The sequence below is a fragment of the Cylas formicarius genome, unplaced genomic scaffold, assembly GCF_029955315.1.
Source record: "Cylas formicarius isolate icCylForm1 unplaced genomic scaffold, icCylForm1.1 PGA_scaffold_5__7_contigs__length_24384050, whole genome shotgun sequence".
In the NCBI taxonomy this organism is placed as follows: domain Eukaryota; kingdom Metazoa; phylum Arthropoda; class Insecta; order Coleoptera; family Brentidae; genus Cylas; species Cylas formicarius.
Window position 1 is genome coordinate 6,849,730 of NW_026844341.1, and position 18,350 is coordinate 6,868,079.

An 18,350-nucleotide genomic window follows, 5' to 3' on the forward strand; every position below is an offset into this window, starting at 1 on the left:
ATTAGAACTAGACGAAGAATGCATCAGACATTGCTCTTGTATATTACAAGTCAGGTGATCAGGTTTTTAGATAAAGTAAAGTCAATAACAGGAATATGTGGAAGAAACTGCTAATTTGTTAATAAATAAATATCCATTTTACTACATGCCGAGCAGCTTTTCAAAAATACGACCCTATTTCTTACTGGCAACTGCTATAATAATCCAGTAATTGGAGCTATCTCTGTCGGAGCGTAATAGACAAGGGTAGAACACTGGCAGGTAAATGGGTGGGTTTTGCTATCTCTCTAATTTAATGACTCTCAATTTTATGACCGACTGTGCAATTGCAAATCGCACCGATCTATAGTCGTAGCAAATTTGTGTGACTTATTAAATATGTGTGGAATTAAATTACTGCAAAAATTATATATTATAATATAATTGTCTGGAATTTTTATTAATTTTAATTAAATTAATCAGAGTAAATAATCCTGGATATTAAGTACCTCTCAGATCAATACATCAAATGTATTACATTTCCGCGCTACCTTGCACTTTATTAAAGATAATTGTCGAAGTTTTTGTAAAAATATTCTATGGTCTGTAAGTTACCTAATATTTTCCGCACAACAGCCTTGACAAAAACTTAGTAATTTGGTATTATTGTAAAAAAAAAAATGATTTATCCCCTAAGGGGCAAGCTGTGAATGACTCCAAAATTTCAAAAAAAATTAACTAACTAAAATTATTTTTTGCTATACTTATGTAAATGGGTTTGGGTTAGTTTGGATTCAAACAGAAGTTTTTGGGGTTTAGTTTTGTTCAAAAATTATTTGCTCCTCTTTAAAGTAGTGCCAGAAATTATTATAAAAAGATTTTTTTCATTTTTGTTTTTAATATGTGCTACGTTTCCGGGTTTGAGTATTACGTTTGTGAATAAATCGATAAATTTAAGGACGTTTTTAAGATAGCAATTTATTTCTGTTTCTTGATAAAGTAGCAGAGACAGTACAAAATACATTTCTATTGTTCGGTGGACAACGAAGGAAGCTTAGATCGGATGAGAACTCGTGGTTGTAGATGGTGGTTTTTTCCTAATTTTCCGCCTCGTTGAGTCCTGCTAGATATGCCGGTACCTGGAAAACGAAAAATGCCTTTACAAATTAGCTGTTTGCGTCGCCAAAGTAGCTGGCGTTAGTATACGTGACATTTCATTTCAATTATTCCCCAACTCGAGTGGCAATACCTGAGAGAAAATTCATGATGTAGTATTTCACGTAGTAACTCCCGAAAGAACCATTTTACTGGACGAGTAGGCAAGTTCCAGAACGAACCAGAGGCTTGCGAATCCGGCAAAAGCACTTTCAATACGGATTAGATGCTACAAATTATTATATTTTTATGATATTTTATTAACAATTTTTAAAACTTTATAACAATCTGAAATTATTGTTAATTGTAAGCTATATCAATCTTATTCTGATCAGAATCCTCAATGGAGCTTTCAACAACTTTGAATGGAAATTATGGATATCCATTTTAACTAATACATCCATAGAGATCTTTATATATTTACAAATGTTTATTGCTTTCTTTTGCAGACATCACTTTTCTAAAATTTGGTATGGTAGTAGATCGAACGTTGCTTCTGTGTTCATCTTCAAGTTTCATTTTAGAAAGCGAATTGCCGTGTTTAAACTTTAGCCATAACATGTCAAGATATCTATTTGTTTCGTTACAATGGAAAACAATTTCAAAGGGGACTTACATTAAATCGAAACATCCCGGAAGGTATCTATGTAGGTACATTTTTGCAAAACAGCACGACAAACGTCAAAATTCAAGTCGTTAGTAAATATCGCCGAAAACAAACTTCCAAAGTCATAGGTAATATCCCGAAAATGTCTGAAGTGACTTGCAGCCGTAGGTAACGAGATTGAAGTCGTAAAATAACATTTTTCTACTCCCGTCCCTAAAATACCTAATTACCCACCGATCTAGGGTGTGGGAAGCGTCATTTTACCATGTCAGTTTCGGTTCCCATGAATCCGAGTCACTTCGGACATTTCCGATATTTTACCGCACGGATTTGAGAGCAATCGGATATTTTCGGAGATATTTCCCACTCTTTGAATTTTGACGTTTGTTAATTCAGACGGTCATGTCAGTGAATGTATTCGTGTTTTGCGGAAATGTACCCAAAAACTAACGGTCGTAGAAAAAGTATAGTATGCAACACGTTCGGTAAACTTTTTAAGTCACTCACGGACTCTAACGTCATTTTCATGCCAACTAGGATTTTATGGTCTATGGTCACTTTCAGGATGGTTTTTAAAAAAAGATTACAGTTACAAAATTACAAAATAATTAAAAGTAATTCAAATTGCAAAATATGTTTATTTGCTATAATGACCGCTTGCGTTTAAGTAATTATTATTATATTGAACTTAAAATTCATTTGGATTCTTTTAACTCGAAGTGTTTTCATGAACTTAAGGGTACAACAAATATTATTTATTAGCAGTACTAATTTCACCTCACAAGTTCTCAGCGGTGCCTAAAATCAATAAATTGCTTTACTTTGCTGTCGGCAAATATAAGCACATCCATTCCGCGTTAAAAAGATTTATGGATTGATATTTATATTTGCTGATTATCAGGGGAATCACATTCGTAAGAAAGAGAATATGCACTTGATGTTCTATTTCTCCAATAAAACCCCACATGCACGTTAGGAAAAATTGGCAACGACACGATGATTGAATATAAGGTTCGACAATCTTTGGGTCAACCGCTTACGTAAAATTGCCTGTTATTTAATTACTCCAATCTTCGCCATTGGAAGGTCAATCGAAAAGTTCGTGGAAAATTAAATGCCCGCCTTGGAAATTCTTTTTTTTTGCTTTCGTTCATCGCATTGCTTGATTATCCGCATTCTATATGCGACGAGGGTCAATATTTACGGTAACCTAATTTATAGCGATTGCGAGTCCATAAAAGCACGTATTGCTGGGTTCCGAACGGCTCATAAAACAACCTTCAACTCACACCGATAAAGAAGTGTTCCTCTGCCCTATACATTGTCTTCTTGTTTATACAATTATTAACGGTGGACATTGCACCGCATGGAGAGCACACATGTTATATAACATTGCTATTTGATATGTTACATGAAGGGTGAAGGAAAAAAGCAAGGAATGTCACATTATCTTTATTTTGAGTGAAACAGTATATATGTTTAATTACTGAAATTAAAGTGCATTCTACCAAGCACGCGAACCTATTTTAATAAAATCTTTAGACAACAGAAAAATCTTTAAAATATTCTTAAATGCAGAGAAAAAAAAAACGAAAAAAACAGGGGATGTCCGAACCTCACAATAGTGGGCCATTGGTTCCACGAACTTACAGAAAGACTAAAAATGAATCACGCAACGTTTTAGCTTGCGAGTATGACAAACCGTCCACAGGTGTGAACTTATGTAGGTGGTGGAAGTTAGAACTCCCCTTCGGGTAATTCATTTCTGACTGCTAAAGTTCTTTTGGATTTTACTGTAGTAATGGCTTTGATAAGCCTTGGATGCTCCCGAGTAGGTTGTAGTGGTTTAATTTTCTTTACAGGAAAGGAAGATTTTTTAACATATCTGTAATTTAAAAAAAAACATCCTTAAAAGTTCAAACCAATCACTGTTCATTTCCATATGGGTTTTTAAATTCGCTAGTCAGATATTTTTGTTGCACTTTGCAACGTTATTCTAATTGACTCCAGAAATTTTGTTTTTTTGTACTACACGATGCACAAAGTGAAACATAATTCTTATTTTGACCGCCTGCTGAATCGTAAAATATGTGCAAATTTTTTACTTTGTTATCCATAAAATTAATAGTAATATAAAATAGGAGCGACAACACTTCATTTGGCCCTTCATTTGCAACTGTTTCAGGATACGTATAAAAAATGGATTGGCGTGTAGGCAAGACGTAACTGTTGTCACATTTGGAAATGAAATATTTTTTTGGCAATCCAAAGCAATCGCATTTTTGAATGTTTGCGAGCAGTCCTTTTAAAACGATGGACCGTTTGAATTGTTAATTTACGAATTTCTGAAGCATCTCTTTCAAAATGTAGTATTTTCAATTTTGACTGGAATTCGTCAAATGCTGAACATGTGTCTGTTCTGTGCCTGTAGCTTTTAAGTTTTTCTGTAGATATTCCATTTTGCCTTTACTTAACCGTGAATTGTCTGGAACGCTTTAAAACACACACAAACACACGCCTAATTTCCTTTGCAACCCCATGACGCTTATATCTTATTTTATAAGCAAAATAAGCATCGTGAAATTTTACTTCTTTTTCGGCTTGACGAGGTCTTCTTCTACGAGCTGGTATAAGAATGACTAGTCCAACTAAATAAGCATTTTGCTGGTCGTTTGAACCCAAACTATTAAAACACGTCAAAACTTGTTTTTTCTCGGGACTGGTTATATTTTCAAATCAGTTACGTCGCGGCTCTTCGTGAAACTGTAATCGTCGTTTTAAATAACTTCAACCATCCTTCCGGGTTTCTTCTTCTTTTTCGTACTATCAAAGTCATTTTTACCCTTATCACTATCAGAGGACATTTTTTAATTGTATTATTACCAAATCAAACTCAATACTCAAATACGCATATCTATCGGACAGTTTTAGTTTCTCCCTGCCAGTCTGTGACAAACAATAGACAAGTATTATAACATTTAAACGACGCCAATAGTTCAATTTCTTGAAAAGCAAGACATTCCTCGTTTTTTCCCTTCACCCTTCATATGTCAGAAAACCGGGTGACGTCCACATAACGGGAGTTCCAAAAACTTTTGTAGGATGAGTAGTTCGACTTTGAGCACTTGATAAACTTAATTGGACCAAAAATCTGACAGGATGCTGCTACCAAAGTCCAATGGATAAATGCATAAAAACTAATATTAGCACATTGCATTCTACTCTCCGTACGTCTCCGACTAAAAATGGATACCATCTAGCAAGTTATGAACCATCGAAATTTGCTAAATATGTGTGGGCCATTCCCTTAGCATTTATGATTACCGGAAAATGTATCAAAAAATTGTTAATACATCTGAAGCCCCAAGATTTACTATCAAATAAAAAAAAGGATCACGCTGATTTTTCATATCTCTACCAAGTATTGAAAAATGCCCACGTATTCAGTGCATATTAATTTAAGGTTAATTGAAACAAATATTTTATTCTCGGATGCAACAAGATAGCGTAAAGTGGCCACCCCTTTAAAATCCGACCCTCTGCGAACCATTACATTGGCCATTAAATTACAATTAGGTCCGGTAAACTAACGACACCTTATTGAGTCGGCAATAGAGCAATTGCGATTTGCATCCCACATCACAAGTGATGACAACTAGTGCGTAGCAAGTGTGTAGTTACAAAGAACAACTTGATCGAACCAATGACGTTTCCGATCGAGGACTTCATAAACAATGTTTTGGTAGGTACCAACTTTTTTTAAATTAATTAGGTGATTATATTTCCATCTCAAAAAACATAGTAAGCCTGTAAGTACCGTATATTTTTAAACCACCGAACATCTAATGAATCTTAGCATTAGTGTACCTTCTGTGTTCGAAATAGTAAATCGGTACCTATCAGACTTGATAGTAGGTTTAGGACGATGGAAATGATGGTAGGTAGGCAACTAAGAATTATTATTATTTATTATTAACAATTAATGTGTGGTCGGTTAGATTTTTTAAGCTATATCCTTCCTGATTTCATGCAAAATGGAAAATGAAAAAATAGTCTAAAATTAATTTTCTTAGATTGCTAATAAACAATGTCACAAATTGAACAAGCTTCACTCCCCGGCAAAAGAAAATTTTCAATTAATTTGTTATATTTTTTTAAAAATTGTATTATATCAAAAAATATAAATTTTAAATTGTTTTTATAATTTTTCTAAGTCTATAAGATAAATAACTCATGGAACAATGGTTACTGGAAGTGATATTTTGTTTATTATGCAAAAAGAAGTTATTAAAAAAATTAATTATGAAAAATGTCGAATATTATATATTTAAAAATAATAAATAATAGTAATAAATAAATAATATATCATATATAAATCTGCATATATGATCCGAGAGGCTTCTTTGGTTGGGATATGAGGCTTGTTGAATGTGAAGAACTGCATTTTGTGTGAACATTTTTTTCTCTCGAGAAAACTGTAGCTTTATCTACAAAAAAAGGCCTTAATAGGTGCCCGACGTTCAAAATGAAACGAATTCACTTCTACAATTGATTGACGAGTTGCCGCAGCTATGCGAAACTACTAGGGAGGAAACTCTCCAGCCCTCATCGGCCTATCTCGCGTGTTCTTTGTTCGTCGAGTGCGAAAGAGCGACCGCCAGGTTAGAATCGGCCAAGATGAACGTTCGAGGGATGAAAGCGCGAGTTTGTCGCCGGGCAACGACGGTCGCCAAAGACGTAGGGGACTATTTTGATAAGTGCAGGCAAGAGCTGGGGAAACGGGAACATCAACTGCTTCGGAGTTGAAGTCTGACACCCGCTTGTCGCTTAGATGGCGAATTCAAAAATATGAAAGGATTGCGAAAGACTTAAACGCGCTGCGGTCGGTGGAGTTCGATGCGCGAGAGGAAGACGTCTTGTTCTCGCCGCAATATCAACTTTTGGACGACATTAGAACGACCGGGAGGTTATTGTCGGCGCCGACGTTGGATTATTTCGTCGTTCTCGAAGCGGAAAATAGTCCGGGACTCGATTACAGCGCGTCTTCGAGGAGCGGAGATTCTGGGATACAGTCTTCAAATGACTGGGGGTTTGGAGTAGAGGCGATTCCTCGTATTCCTTGTATTGTACTAATAACGATAAACATAAACCTAATCGGTTTTATTTTTGTGCCAGAACTGCATCTAAGTAATAACAATAACTGTCATAATTGTATTGTTTCCCGTCCATTAGGTTTTGACACCACTAAGTCGAAAATGGAACCCAAACAACATAACTAAACCAACTAACCAACCAAAGTATTTCAACTGAATGTCCTTTTTATTTAAATTATTTTGGTGGCCAAAAATTTTGTATTACTACGACACTAGAGTCAGTGGAAGGTTAAAATTTTGGACATAGCTTAGGGAGGTATCGAACTGAATTTCTTAATATTAATTCTGCATTTTACAGGGTTTGTCAAAACCAATGATTGACCCACCAGATACAAAAATAGTGAAAAGTGCATTTTATAATGGAGCAGCTGGTATATTATCACATATTCTAAGGACAAATAAAATTTTCTTTCAAAGGATGTATCATGTAGGGATATGTCTAAATCGCTAGGTTAAATAAAAGCAATTTTCTCCTATAGCAGGGTTTGGCAGGATTCATCTTTTAGGTAGTATTTTCATGCGAAAGAATAAACACTTTTGGTCTGTCAATAATCCTGATTTCACAAAGGAAATGTATTGTGCTTGTTAAAAAATAATCAAGTAGTTTTTGTTTATTTACAAAGTACCGCTGAATGCTGTACAATATAAGGGGAGCAGAGTCACTCGTCTATTTGACAGCGGTGCAGAGCAAGGACAGTTACGTCATCCGCCATCCGTCGGAGATAAAGAAGGCTACTAACATCAATGGATTTGAAAGTGCTTAGGACAACAGCCAATGTAAAAATTGATTCATTTTTCTGTGTGCAATTTTTATTTTAAGTTTCTAATGTTTTGTTAGTGTAATTAGTTTTTAAAATGTTTTTCGCAAAATGTTTTGTAAAGCTTGCTGAGCCCGGTGTAGTAGTAATGATAATTTAATTGAAGTTTTGGTGGAAAAATGAAGAAAACATATATTTCTTGAAAATAAACCAAATATTGGTATAGGAGCGTATTATTAATATTGATGCTACCTTTTCGCATATGGAACTAGCCAAATTTTTAGAACAATCCAATGTATATATTGTAGGTACTGTATAGTTTAGACATCACTGTATATTTAGCAACGGAAGCACACGAAAGAATGTCTATAGTCTCAGCAGACACAGTCTCAAAAGCTATTTCAGTCTAGAAGTATCTGCAGCATATGTTTTTTTTTTATACGCAAAACTTACGTCTATGCCGCTTTCCCGTCTTTTCCCGTATCTTAGCCTTAGTTGCACGGATTCATTTTCTGGCTAAAACGTCAATTCTTGCGTTAGGTCGGCGGAATAATGTGGCAAAAGAGATTTAAAGAAGTTGACGAAGGAGCTCTACTACTCCAAATATATTAACTAATGAGTTAAGTTAAATAAGACATCTGTATTATGGGCATTGATGTCCAAAACATAGATTATATATTCCTAAAGACAAGTAACGCTTATCCCTGTCGTTTTCCAGTAACATATGCACACGGAGACGTAACAAAGCCCAGAAACCCAAGCGATATTTAATCCCACCTATATCCGGGTTTTGTTAATTTGCCAAATTTCCCTTTTTTTGCAAACTACACACAACGTAAACTTTAACTGACTGTACACAAAGTGCAGAAACGCTAAAAAACGTCCAACCAGTTCTAGTGACTCCCCGTTGTTTTGGTGATGCTACCGACGTTAGGGAAACTAACAAGTGGAATAGTTTGTCTGCCCTTTGTTACTCATCTTTCTGGGTATATATAATCTAAGATACAAAAGTGGCAGAAGTGTCATCCGAATAGCAGTTCGCCCATCAAGGAAATGTCAGCCGCATCTTCGATAACCGCGTGTACTCACAGGAAATGTTGTGTCCGGTCTCTTGCCGAACCTGAGACGCAGCTGGGGCGACCTGCTCGCTTTCCTGACCATTTGGTGCAGGCCGAGTCTGTCCTCGACGCTATTGTCCTTTTGAATGAGCATCTCCAACAGCTCTCGAAGATTGTCTGCAAGGAAACGTGAGCGCGTGCTTATGAATCGCATAATGGAAATTTTAGGTATCGTATGTATATAAAAATTTCAGCAATAGGGCCTGGATAGGTGGACCGAGTTTAACGAGAGCATTCCTCACACCTGACGTGTTGCATAACGTCTACTCAAAAGCCGTTTTAATGGGGGCGATGAGTCATCTTTTTTTTTTGCTCACCGGTATCCGTCTAATGTTGTACGGGTTAAGTAATTTTCTAAATTTATTAATAGTAAATTGGGAAAATAATTCTTAAGGCAGACGCGGCGTTTATTTCGCACCACATCGGGTGGTATATGGCCTATGGAAAAGTCGATCAATTAAAATCTTTTTCCCCAGAAATTACGTCTTTACGGAGGCGTGGTTTGTTGTCGTTACGAAACGGAGGATGCAGGGTGTCCTTTCTATACCATCTGATATTGACGGCACGTCGCGACAATGTAGACTCGATCGATGCCAAAGTTTTACGTAATAGGATCTGAGTGCGGCTAAATCCGTGGTCTCTAGCTGTTATGCTATGTTTCTTAATACGAAAGAATTATAAATAATTAACGAACTGTAGAACTTGGTAATTTTAGCCGTTTTCCATATTCTTAGTAAGATGAAGATAGTTGGAGAACTAATTCACCTAAAGAAACGAATTAGAAAAACTGTGTTTTCTAAAAATGAGAAAATTATAATTCTCGTTGTTTTCAATGCACTACGGCAGCAAGACAAAAATAGTTGAAATTTGTTCGAATATTTGTTTTATATACTGCCTGAAATTAAAAAGGATAAAGCAAATGAATTTTCGTTACGAACAAAGTCAAAAGAGAAAATCACTTTTAATATAGAAAGACTGGATAAAACTTGGCTAAATATACCTGTAGTAAAACATGGCAGAAGACAAATTTAAAAGAAGTTAAAAGATTTATAATTACTCACAACGCTAGCAAAATTGGATTTGTAGGTGGTGGCGTTTCATTATAATGTTTTTGAAGACCACTTTCAGTAAGTTATAGATCTTATTATTCCTGGATCTGTTATAGTCATGGATGATGCCAGTTATCACTTAAGAAAATGACATCATTCATTGACTTACTTTAAAGAAGACGCAATTTCAGAAAGATGTGTTCAAAAAGGAACTGCTGGAGATTGTAAATTTAAACAAATTTCTTTGTACGAAATTTGTCGTCGATGAAATATCACTGTTAATTAAATCCCATAAAATTGGTGTTACCCTAAATAAAAGAGTTTGTAGCAAGAACTTCTAAAATGAAGGACATTACATTGACATTACTTACAAGAAGGAATAAAGACAGTGGATTGTGAAAAATGAACTAAATGCGTAATGTGAAAAGATCATAACATGCTAATGGTCATGATGACTAAAATTTGCAAATTAAGTTATATTGTACTAAATAAGTAATGATATTTATTACAATTGATCTATTCCCATATTATTCTTGCTTCCATATAGCGTTAAATTAGTGTCACCCTAATTTAGGAACGATTCAAGGTGTATAAGTCTTTAAAAAAATACAAAATATATCCGAATCTATTATTGCAATTTATCTGACCTTTACAAAACAACAAAGAAAATATAGCCTCTATTTTATACGATACTTTGCTAAAAAAGTCATCAGGGATAAGCGTCCTTTTGACAAAGCGTTATAAAATTTCGGAGATGCTGCATTTTTCGGGATAGTCTGTAACATATATCGCCATCACAACTGCCCACCTTTTACACACGTTCGTAACTTATTACATGAAAAAAAAGAGCGAATTTTATTATCAACTTTAAATAATAAAAGACAGCATTTGCTTTTCCTCGTTCGAAGTTAAACTTGTAAACTGTCCTGTCCCTCCAAGTTTTCCGTAAATATTTTCGAAAGTTTCGTAGGCGTTATACAAATTTATGTAGCGCAAAATGAGTTATTGGAAACTTCAATAAAATTAAACAACAAATATAGCTGCTATTATGACCAAATTATAGCTACTATAATAATAAGGGGTGCTTTTGTTCGATGTATAGAACTTTAAGTTGCAATAAAACAACGATGGATTATTCGATTGACATGAATTTTATTTATTCGAAAGATAATCTTGTGGAATTACATTTTAAATATGATTTCTGGCATATGACCGCCACGGCTGGCGCGAATGTAGTCCAATCTGGACGTCCAATTGACTTTTTCCAACATTTGTGGCCGTATATCGGCAATAACACGGCGAATGTTGTCTTCCAAATGGTCAAGCGTTTGTGGCTTATCCGCATACACAAATGACTTTACATAGCCCGCAGAAAGTATTTTAGCGGTGTTAAATCACAAGCTCTTGGAGGCCAATTCACAGGTCCAAAACGTGAAATTAGGCGGTCACCAGACGTGTCTTTCAATAAATCGATTGTGGCTCGAGTTGTGTGGCATGTTGCGCCGTCTTGTTGAAACCACATCTCCTGGACATCATGATTATTCAATTCAGGAATGAAAGAGTTAGTAATCATAGCTCTATACCGATCACCATTGGCTGTAACGTTCTGACCATCATCGTTTTTGAAGAAGTACGGACCAATGATTTCACCAGCCCATAGAGCGCAACAAACAGTCAGTCTTTCTGGATGTAACGGTGTTTCGACATACACTTGAGGATTAGCTTCGCTCCAAATGCGGCAGTTTTGTTTGTTGACGTAGCCATTCAACCAGAAGTGCGCTTCATCGCTAAACAAAATTCGCTTATGAAAATCGGGAACAACGGAAATCTCGTTTTGGGCCCATTCGACGAATCTACGCCTTACTTGATGATTGTTTGGCTTCAATTCTTGCACGAGTTGGATTTTGTAAGCACGTAAACCAAGATCCTTCCGCAAAACCTTCCATAAAGTGGATGGACACAGATCCAATTCCTGTGCGGATGGACTCATTCGGGTGTTCCTCAATGCTATGCTCTACAAAGCAATAGCTTCTTCTGTACGCACCGTACGGCGTCTCTGGGGATGCGAGTTATCAATAAGAGTAAACGTGGTGCGAAAACGTTCCATGGTTAATCGAATTAACTGCTCTGATGGACGATTTTGTCGACGATAAAATGGACGTAGTGCGCGATACGTATTCCGCACAGAACCATTATTTTCGAAATAAAATTGCACTATTTGCAAGCGCTGTTCTGGCGTGAGTCTATTCATCATGAATTGCCAAACCAAACTGAGAATAAATCACTTGACAACTGTTAAATCGGTCGCCATCTTGAACAGTATTTCCAACTTAAAGTTCTATACATCGAAAAAAAAAAAACACCCGTTATTAAGGATAACAGAAATACCACAAGTCTTGTGCTATAGGTTCCCGAGAGAAAATGAAAAAACAGCTATGAAATTAGAAATTTTAGATGCGGGGGTAGAGATCCTACAGGGTACACTGGGGTCAATTTTATTCATTTTTTTATTGCTTACGACACCAACATCCTAGTGCCTGGAGAATACTTATTCGAGGTTATAAATAAAACCAAAAATGCATTTGACCAACTAAATTTGTGGTTTAGGAAAAACAAACTAATTTCGAATAAAACAAAGTCAATTCAAGTCAGTTAAAACAAAATACAAATTTCTTAAAATAAATGAATATCTATACTGGGACACTCCTATATAAACTGTATGTACAATAATAGACAGCTTAAGTTATACAATCAAAACAATCGGTAGGGATGTGAGAAGAAGCGTTAAGGATTTTCTATTTTGATAATTTTGTAAAGTCTGTTCATAGATATAAGAAAGTGACTAACTGATAAGAGTTAAGGAAAGACCCGGTAAAGCTGTAAGAATGAAATATGGCCGAACAGGTCCGTACTTTGCTTAGAATTTAATTATGTGGGGTTTTGTTAGGAAAGATAGTAAACAATATTTATTTATTTATGTAGATATGTATTTATGTTTAAATCTAAAATAAAATTACAAATTAATTTTATTACCTACTTAAATTACTTAAAATTATTCACTTAATATATCAGTATCACTATCGCTATCATCGCCTGTTCTAATTATTATTTGTTCTATATTATTTGCAATACGATTTTTCTGCTTTTTCTATATATTTAACGAAATTTGGCAAACTTTGTGGAGGGATGTTAAAAACTTCGGTTTCTATAAGTTTGAGGACATAATAATACCGAAACTATAATACATATAATCTTTAAGAACGCTGTCAAGGAAATGTTATTGAGGCTAGAACTATATTCCCTTGAATTATATTTTGGGCAATGATATGGATTAGTTGTTGCTGTCGACGTTATTTCATTTGTAAAAGGGAATTAAAATAAAGAAGTTGATATTAATATTATTATCACTTCTTTCGAACATTTTCTTGGTAAGGATAGATTTCATTTCATAAAAATATTGCATAAATAAGTTCAGTAAGAATGTTTCAGCAAATAAAATCATCAAATAACGGAAATCGCGAAAAGGGCACGAGAAAGACCTCATTATTAGCTGTCTTTATCTATTTGCCTCACTTTTTTATCACGTAGCATGGTGTCATTCCGGTTTACATCGAGTTCACTGTTGTGATTAAATTTATGTCCATCCCCTTCTAGACATTACTTCCCTTAGGACGATTGGACAGTTTAAAATTGCAGTTTAAAATTTCGTAGGGAGGTCAATCTTGGTGGCAGGCTTGGGGTTATGAACACATACAAAGGTAGGCTAAATCGAGATTTTTTTCCGGTTTCTAGTTGCAAATATGAATTTTTAGCCTCGTCCGGTGGCAATTAGCCCCGACACGAACAGAACCGACGTCTGTTATTAAATAAAACGAAACGCGCGTCATCACGCTACACCGCCGACACGATGGATAAATTTATTGTCATTTTGTTTATATTTTTATGTAGATTGATGAAAAAAGACGTCCCAAATGGACGCGCAGCGGCGTGCAATCGCCCATTAATTAAGTAGATAACGGAATTAACGGAGGCTTAATGTTACGGGCCGTTCGGATCAACACCCCGTTTCATTAGTCTAACAGCTGGTCGCGGATAACTGCGACGAATTTGATGTGGCCGTTAAAGTTTTACAATTGCTTTTAATGGAGTAGTTGAAAAGTGGGCGTCGCGGATTTCGCCTCCGCACTCTGGCCAAACATTTCAAATTTGCAAGCAAAATTATTATGAAATCCAAATATTCTAAGTTAACCAAATTTGTATTACCAATCAACCACTAACAATTAGTTATAAATAAATATTGAATTGTAAGACTGAAATTCGTCGTTTTTTAAATGTAAGATGACGTAAAAGATATGAGCAATGAATATATTTGTGCCATTTTAAATTGAAAAATCTCGATTTACTTAAATGGCACACCATATATATTATTATTTTTTCTGAAAGATCTTACAAAAACCTTCCACTTTTGTTAAATATGTCGTATACCTATTTTTAATACCTGGCGAATTATTTCAACTTCTCCAATATTTACCCTTCTTACATTACATTACATATGAATGGTATTGTACCTATGAAGGTTGTCAGGTAGTTGACTTTCCTGTGTCTCCATTCCACATTTGGAGACCAAAAACCACACAAAAAAAGAAACTCTAATAAACGACGACGACAAGACTGCCATGCCAAGAATAATGCATTCGCTTTACTTAAAAAAAAGAAATACATACTTTGCACACAATAATATCTTAAATGAAAAATATGTTTCCATTTCACCTACGTTACGACAATTGTGGAAAACTTTGAAGGAAAAAACGGAAAAGCACTTTTCAAAGAAAATGAGAAATTATCTGCTGGTGATCACGATATTTGCGAGCACTTAGGCAGTTTTGAAGGTAAAATAGAAACAGAATCTACTATCTGAACGAAAGGAAAATATGGTAGGATAAAAATTTAATGGTTCACTTTAACAAAAACAATTTGCTCACACTGGCAGCAAACGGAATTCGTGAAATAGCTCTGAACTGGCTCAGGTCGTTCTTAACAAACCGTAGGCAGTATGTTGAAATTAGGCATGAGACGGGCAACTTGTCTCAAATTAAAAAATCTCAAGTCCAATCTGTAGATACGGGTGTACCGCAACTTTCTGCTCACCTACCCAGTTTGGGTCTATCAGAGTTCGCTGACGACTATTTAAGTTTAGTCTCGTCACACTGTTATCAAACTCTTCAGGACAGAATTTTTTCAGCACTTGTACTGCTAAAGAGCTGCTTTAACACCAATGAACTCTTTTTGAATGTCCAAAAAACAAGTGTACTGATATTCAAATGCCCACAAAACAAAAAAGATCTCTCTGTGCATGTCCGGTCGTTCGGGGAGACCGTTGAAATAAAAAAAGCACGCTAAATTTTTAGGACTAGAACTGGACAAAACTTAAAGCTGTATAGTTATTGTTTCCTAATAAAAAACTGTTTTGACTGGAAAGTGCATGATAAATTTCTACCATGCTCACATCTATTCGAGATTACTCTATAGTATTCTCTTTTGGGGAAATTCAAGTCATGCGACATCCGTTTTCAAATCCCAAAAAAAAGTCCTAAGGTATATTGCTGGAGTGTCGCCGGATAGCTCGTGCAGGCCCCTCTTCCGGAAATTTAAAATACTGCCTTTAGCGTATACATACATATCAGAAGTTTGTTTATGGGCATATGAAAGTAAAAATACTTTACAAAAAAGGGAGATTTCCACGACTATAATACAAGTAATAAAGACTGTTTCTCCATCAAAAAAATAGACTGTAATTTTCAAGAAAATCTTTTACAAACACCGGTATTAGAGTCTACAATAGACAAGCAGTAGTAATGTAAACATTTTTAAATGCAAACTAAAGTTTTTCCTCCTAGAAAACTGTTTTTACAATTATAATTAAACGAATATTTTACCTATTAATGTTTGTCGTCTCTGTAATATTTATAATATAAATTTTTAATGTATTTTTCTGCCTCATTTGCATGATCAATATTGACCTACTATACGAAATCCATAATACCCTGATTGTATTCTAAATATAATAAAGAGATTATTATTATTATTATTATTATTAACAGTCTGTCTTCAGAAACCATGTTCGAGAGAAATGTTAGTCAAGCTGTAATGTCAGTTTCTAAGTATAATTTTTTGAAGTGTTCTGTCGAGTTACGTATTATGGTGTTTTGAGATGACCATTTCGCAGTGAGAAACAATATTTTAGTTAGTCTTACAACTTAGAAAAACTAATACTTATAGGTAAATCGGCCAAGAAAAAAGCTGGAAATTATTTTCAGGTTCACAAAATGGCCGCTAGGTGGCCTAACTTCTTTGATTTTGTCCTAATTTGTCCATAATAATCGTCAATAATCAGTAATAGTTAAATCGTCTCTATTGGTTCAGTGGATAATCAGAACAAGTATATATGGCCAGCTACGTAATTATAACCATAAAAGGTGCATTAGGTTTATTTATCCTTTTTTCTCATGTCTGATCTAACGTGCTTAGATTTTTATTTGTGGCGCAGAATTAAAGATATCGTCTATGCAACATGACCAACTACACGGCAGAACATGATAGAAAGAACAAAGAGCGCCATTCAAGGAATTTCAATGGCTTTCTACACAGAGAAGGCTGCATTGAATATAATGGACGCCAGTTTGAACATTTGGGGCGCCATTAATAATTTTGTTATATGTGTAGTTGCGTTTTGTTTAGTGATAATGTTTTGTTTAGTGTTAAGTTTTCTTTTTTGTTAGATTTTTTTTTATGGAACCCAGCCCAGGCATAAATATATTGAGGTATTTTCTGAATAATTATTTCTAAACCAATTTCCTCTCATCCTTTCATCTCTTGTGTATCTCTAATACTGCTTCAATTATACCTACGTAAAAAAGTCTTTTTAAATTAATTTTTATTTATATCTCTGCGTTTTTTTTACGCTCTTTCATCCTAGCTAAAAATATATTTGAAATTTTCGAGAAAATCATAAAAATAGCTTAGCATAAAAGAACTAATATCGTGATATTGACGTGCCATTCGAAGCTGCTATAAATACTCTTTAAAACTAAACTAAGTTCGTCGAAATCGGATCAGCCAAAGAAAGTTATTCAACTTTTTCTAAATCAGTATTTGACCGTTCCCCACCCTTAATTTGACGAGATAGAAAAAAATACTTCAAACAAAAAAGTTTCCTTATGTAGAGTAGATTACGTTACAACTCATTTTGATAAAGGTTAATATGAAATATTTTTGAGAAAACCCTTTTTTTTATTTTACAGTTTACCTAAATTTTGCCTACAAATATTTTTTTTCTAAGTTGCAGGAATACCGGTTCTTGAGATATGGCCGGCGTCCCTTATTAATGGGCCATTATCCCACAGGATGCGGTCTTAAATTATATCTTTTGTAAATGCTTACCAATATAAGAATAAGACCTGCCTATTGATTTCATATATTTTTTTTATTTTGTGAGGACACGAATTAGATTAAATTCGTGAAAATAGTTATATTGAGCCAAATATGCGTTAGTAAAATGTTCAGTAGAAAAATACAGGGTGTTGAAATTTACTTCTCGGAATAGTTATTATTTTATAGGTCAAGCTGTTTTTGAGATATCGACATGAAAACTTGAACTCGGGAGTTTTTGGAGATAAAAAATACAATTTACATTAATTTTTTTTACATGATATGTAGGGGGCGCTAGTTCCACCCCAAAATCTTGAATTTTTAATTACCACAAAATTTTCTTACTTCCGTTTTTTTAAAGAAAATTATAGTAGCGAGATGATTTATAAATGAAAGATATAGAATAAATAAATCGTTTTCGAGATATTTGTATCGAATAATAATATACTAACTTGCGAAAAAAAAAACGGCCACTAACAACTGGCAAATTTCGGTTGAACTATACTGTACCCCAACGATAATATAATAATTTTACTAATAGTTAAGACTTTAAAATACAGTTGCATTTAGTTTTAATCTCATAATATTAAATTGTATTCATATATTAAAAAACAATAACATTTTTTTTAAATGAAATGTATTATTTTTTATTTAAAATAGTGTGCCTATTTGAAAACGTTTATACAATGCAATACAAATATACAATGGAAATATTTCTTTAAATCTGAATAAACCTAAACCATTGAAATTTTGAGATTAAGAAATCTACCTACAGTGCGCCAGCGATGAACGTTGATCCCACCAACGTTATCAAAAGTGTAAATTATCGTATCACAAGTGGCGAAAATCGCAAGCGTATGGTTGGTTGCATATATCATCGCGTTCTCAGTTATTAAATTTCGGATAGTCTCTTACGGATTTAAATCCCGAGATTTACTTCTGAGAGAACGCTCGAACGTTTACACAACGCGGCGGGTTAATGTCGAGCATTCTCTTGATTCTAAAACGGGGGTCCGTGTTTAAATAAGGGCGCCCTTAATATCAAAGAAAACGGCCCGGATGTTGTTTTTTTTGTTCAGTATAGGGGAACTTGATGAGCTCGG

General features: G+C 34.6%; 1 protein-coding gene across 2 annotated transcripts in view; it reads right to left on the bottom strand.

Annotated features, from left to right (window-relative positions):
* Nucleotides 1-943: 943 nt before the first annotated feature.
* LOC132702297 (short neuropeptide F-like) overlaps nucleotides 944-18,350 on the bottom strand; it is a 38,052-nt gene continuing 20,645 nt past the window's right edge. For both annotated transcript variants that reach the window (XM_060670846.1, XM_060670847.1), the window contains exons 3-4: nucleotides 8,742-8,887; nucleotides 944-1,118 (exon numbers count right to left, since the gene is read on the bottom strand). In XM_060670846.1, the coding sequence (XP_060526829.1) occupies nucleotides 1,077-1,118; nucleotides 8,742-8,887 (188 nt within the window). In that variant the 3' untranslated portion in view covers nucleotides 944-1,076. The remainder of the gene's footprint in view (nucleotides 1,119-8,741; nucleotides 8,888-18,350) is intronic.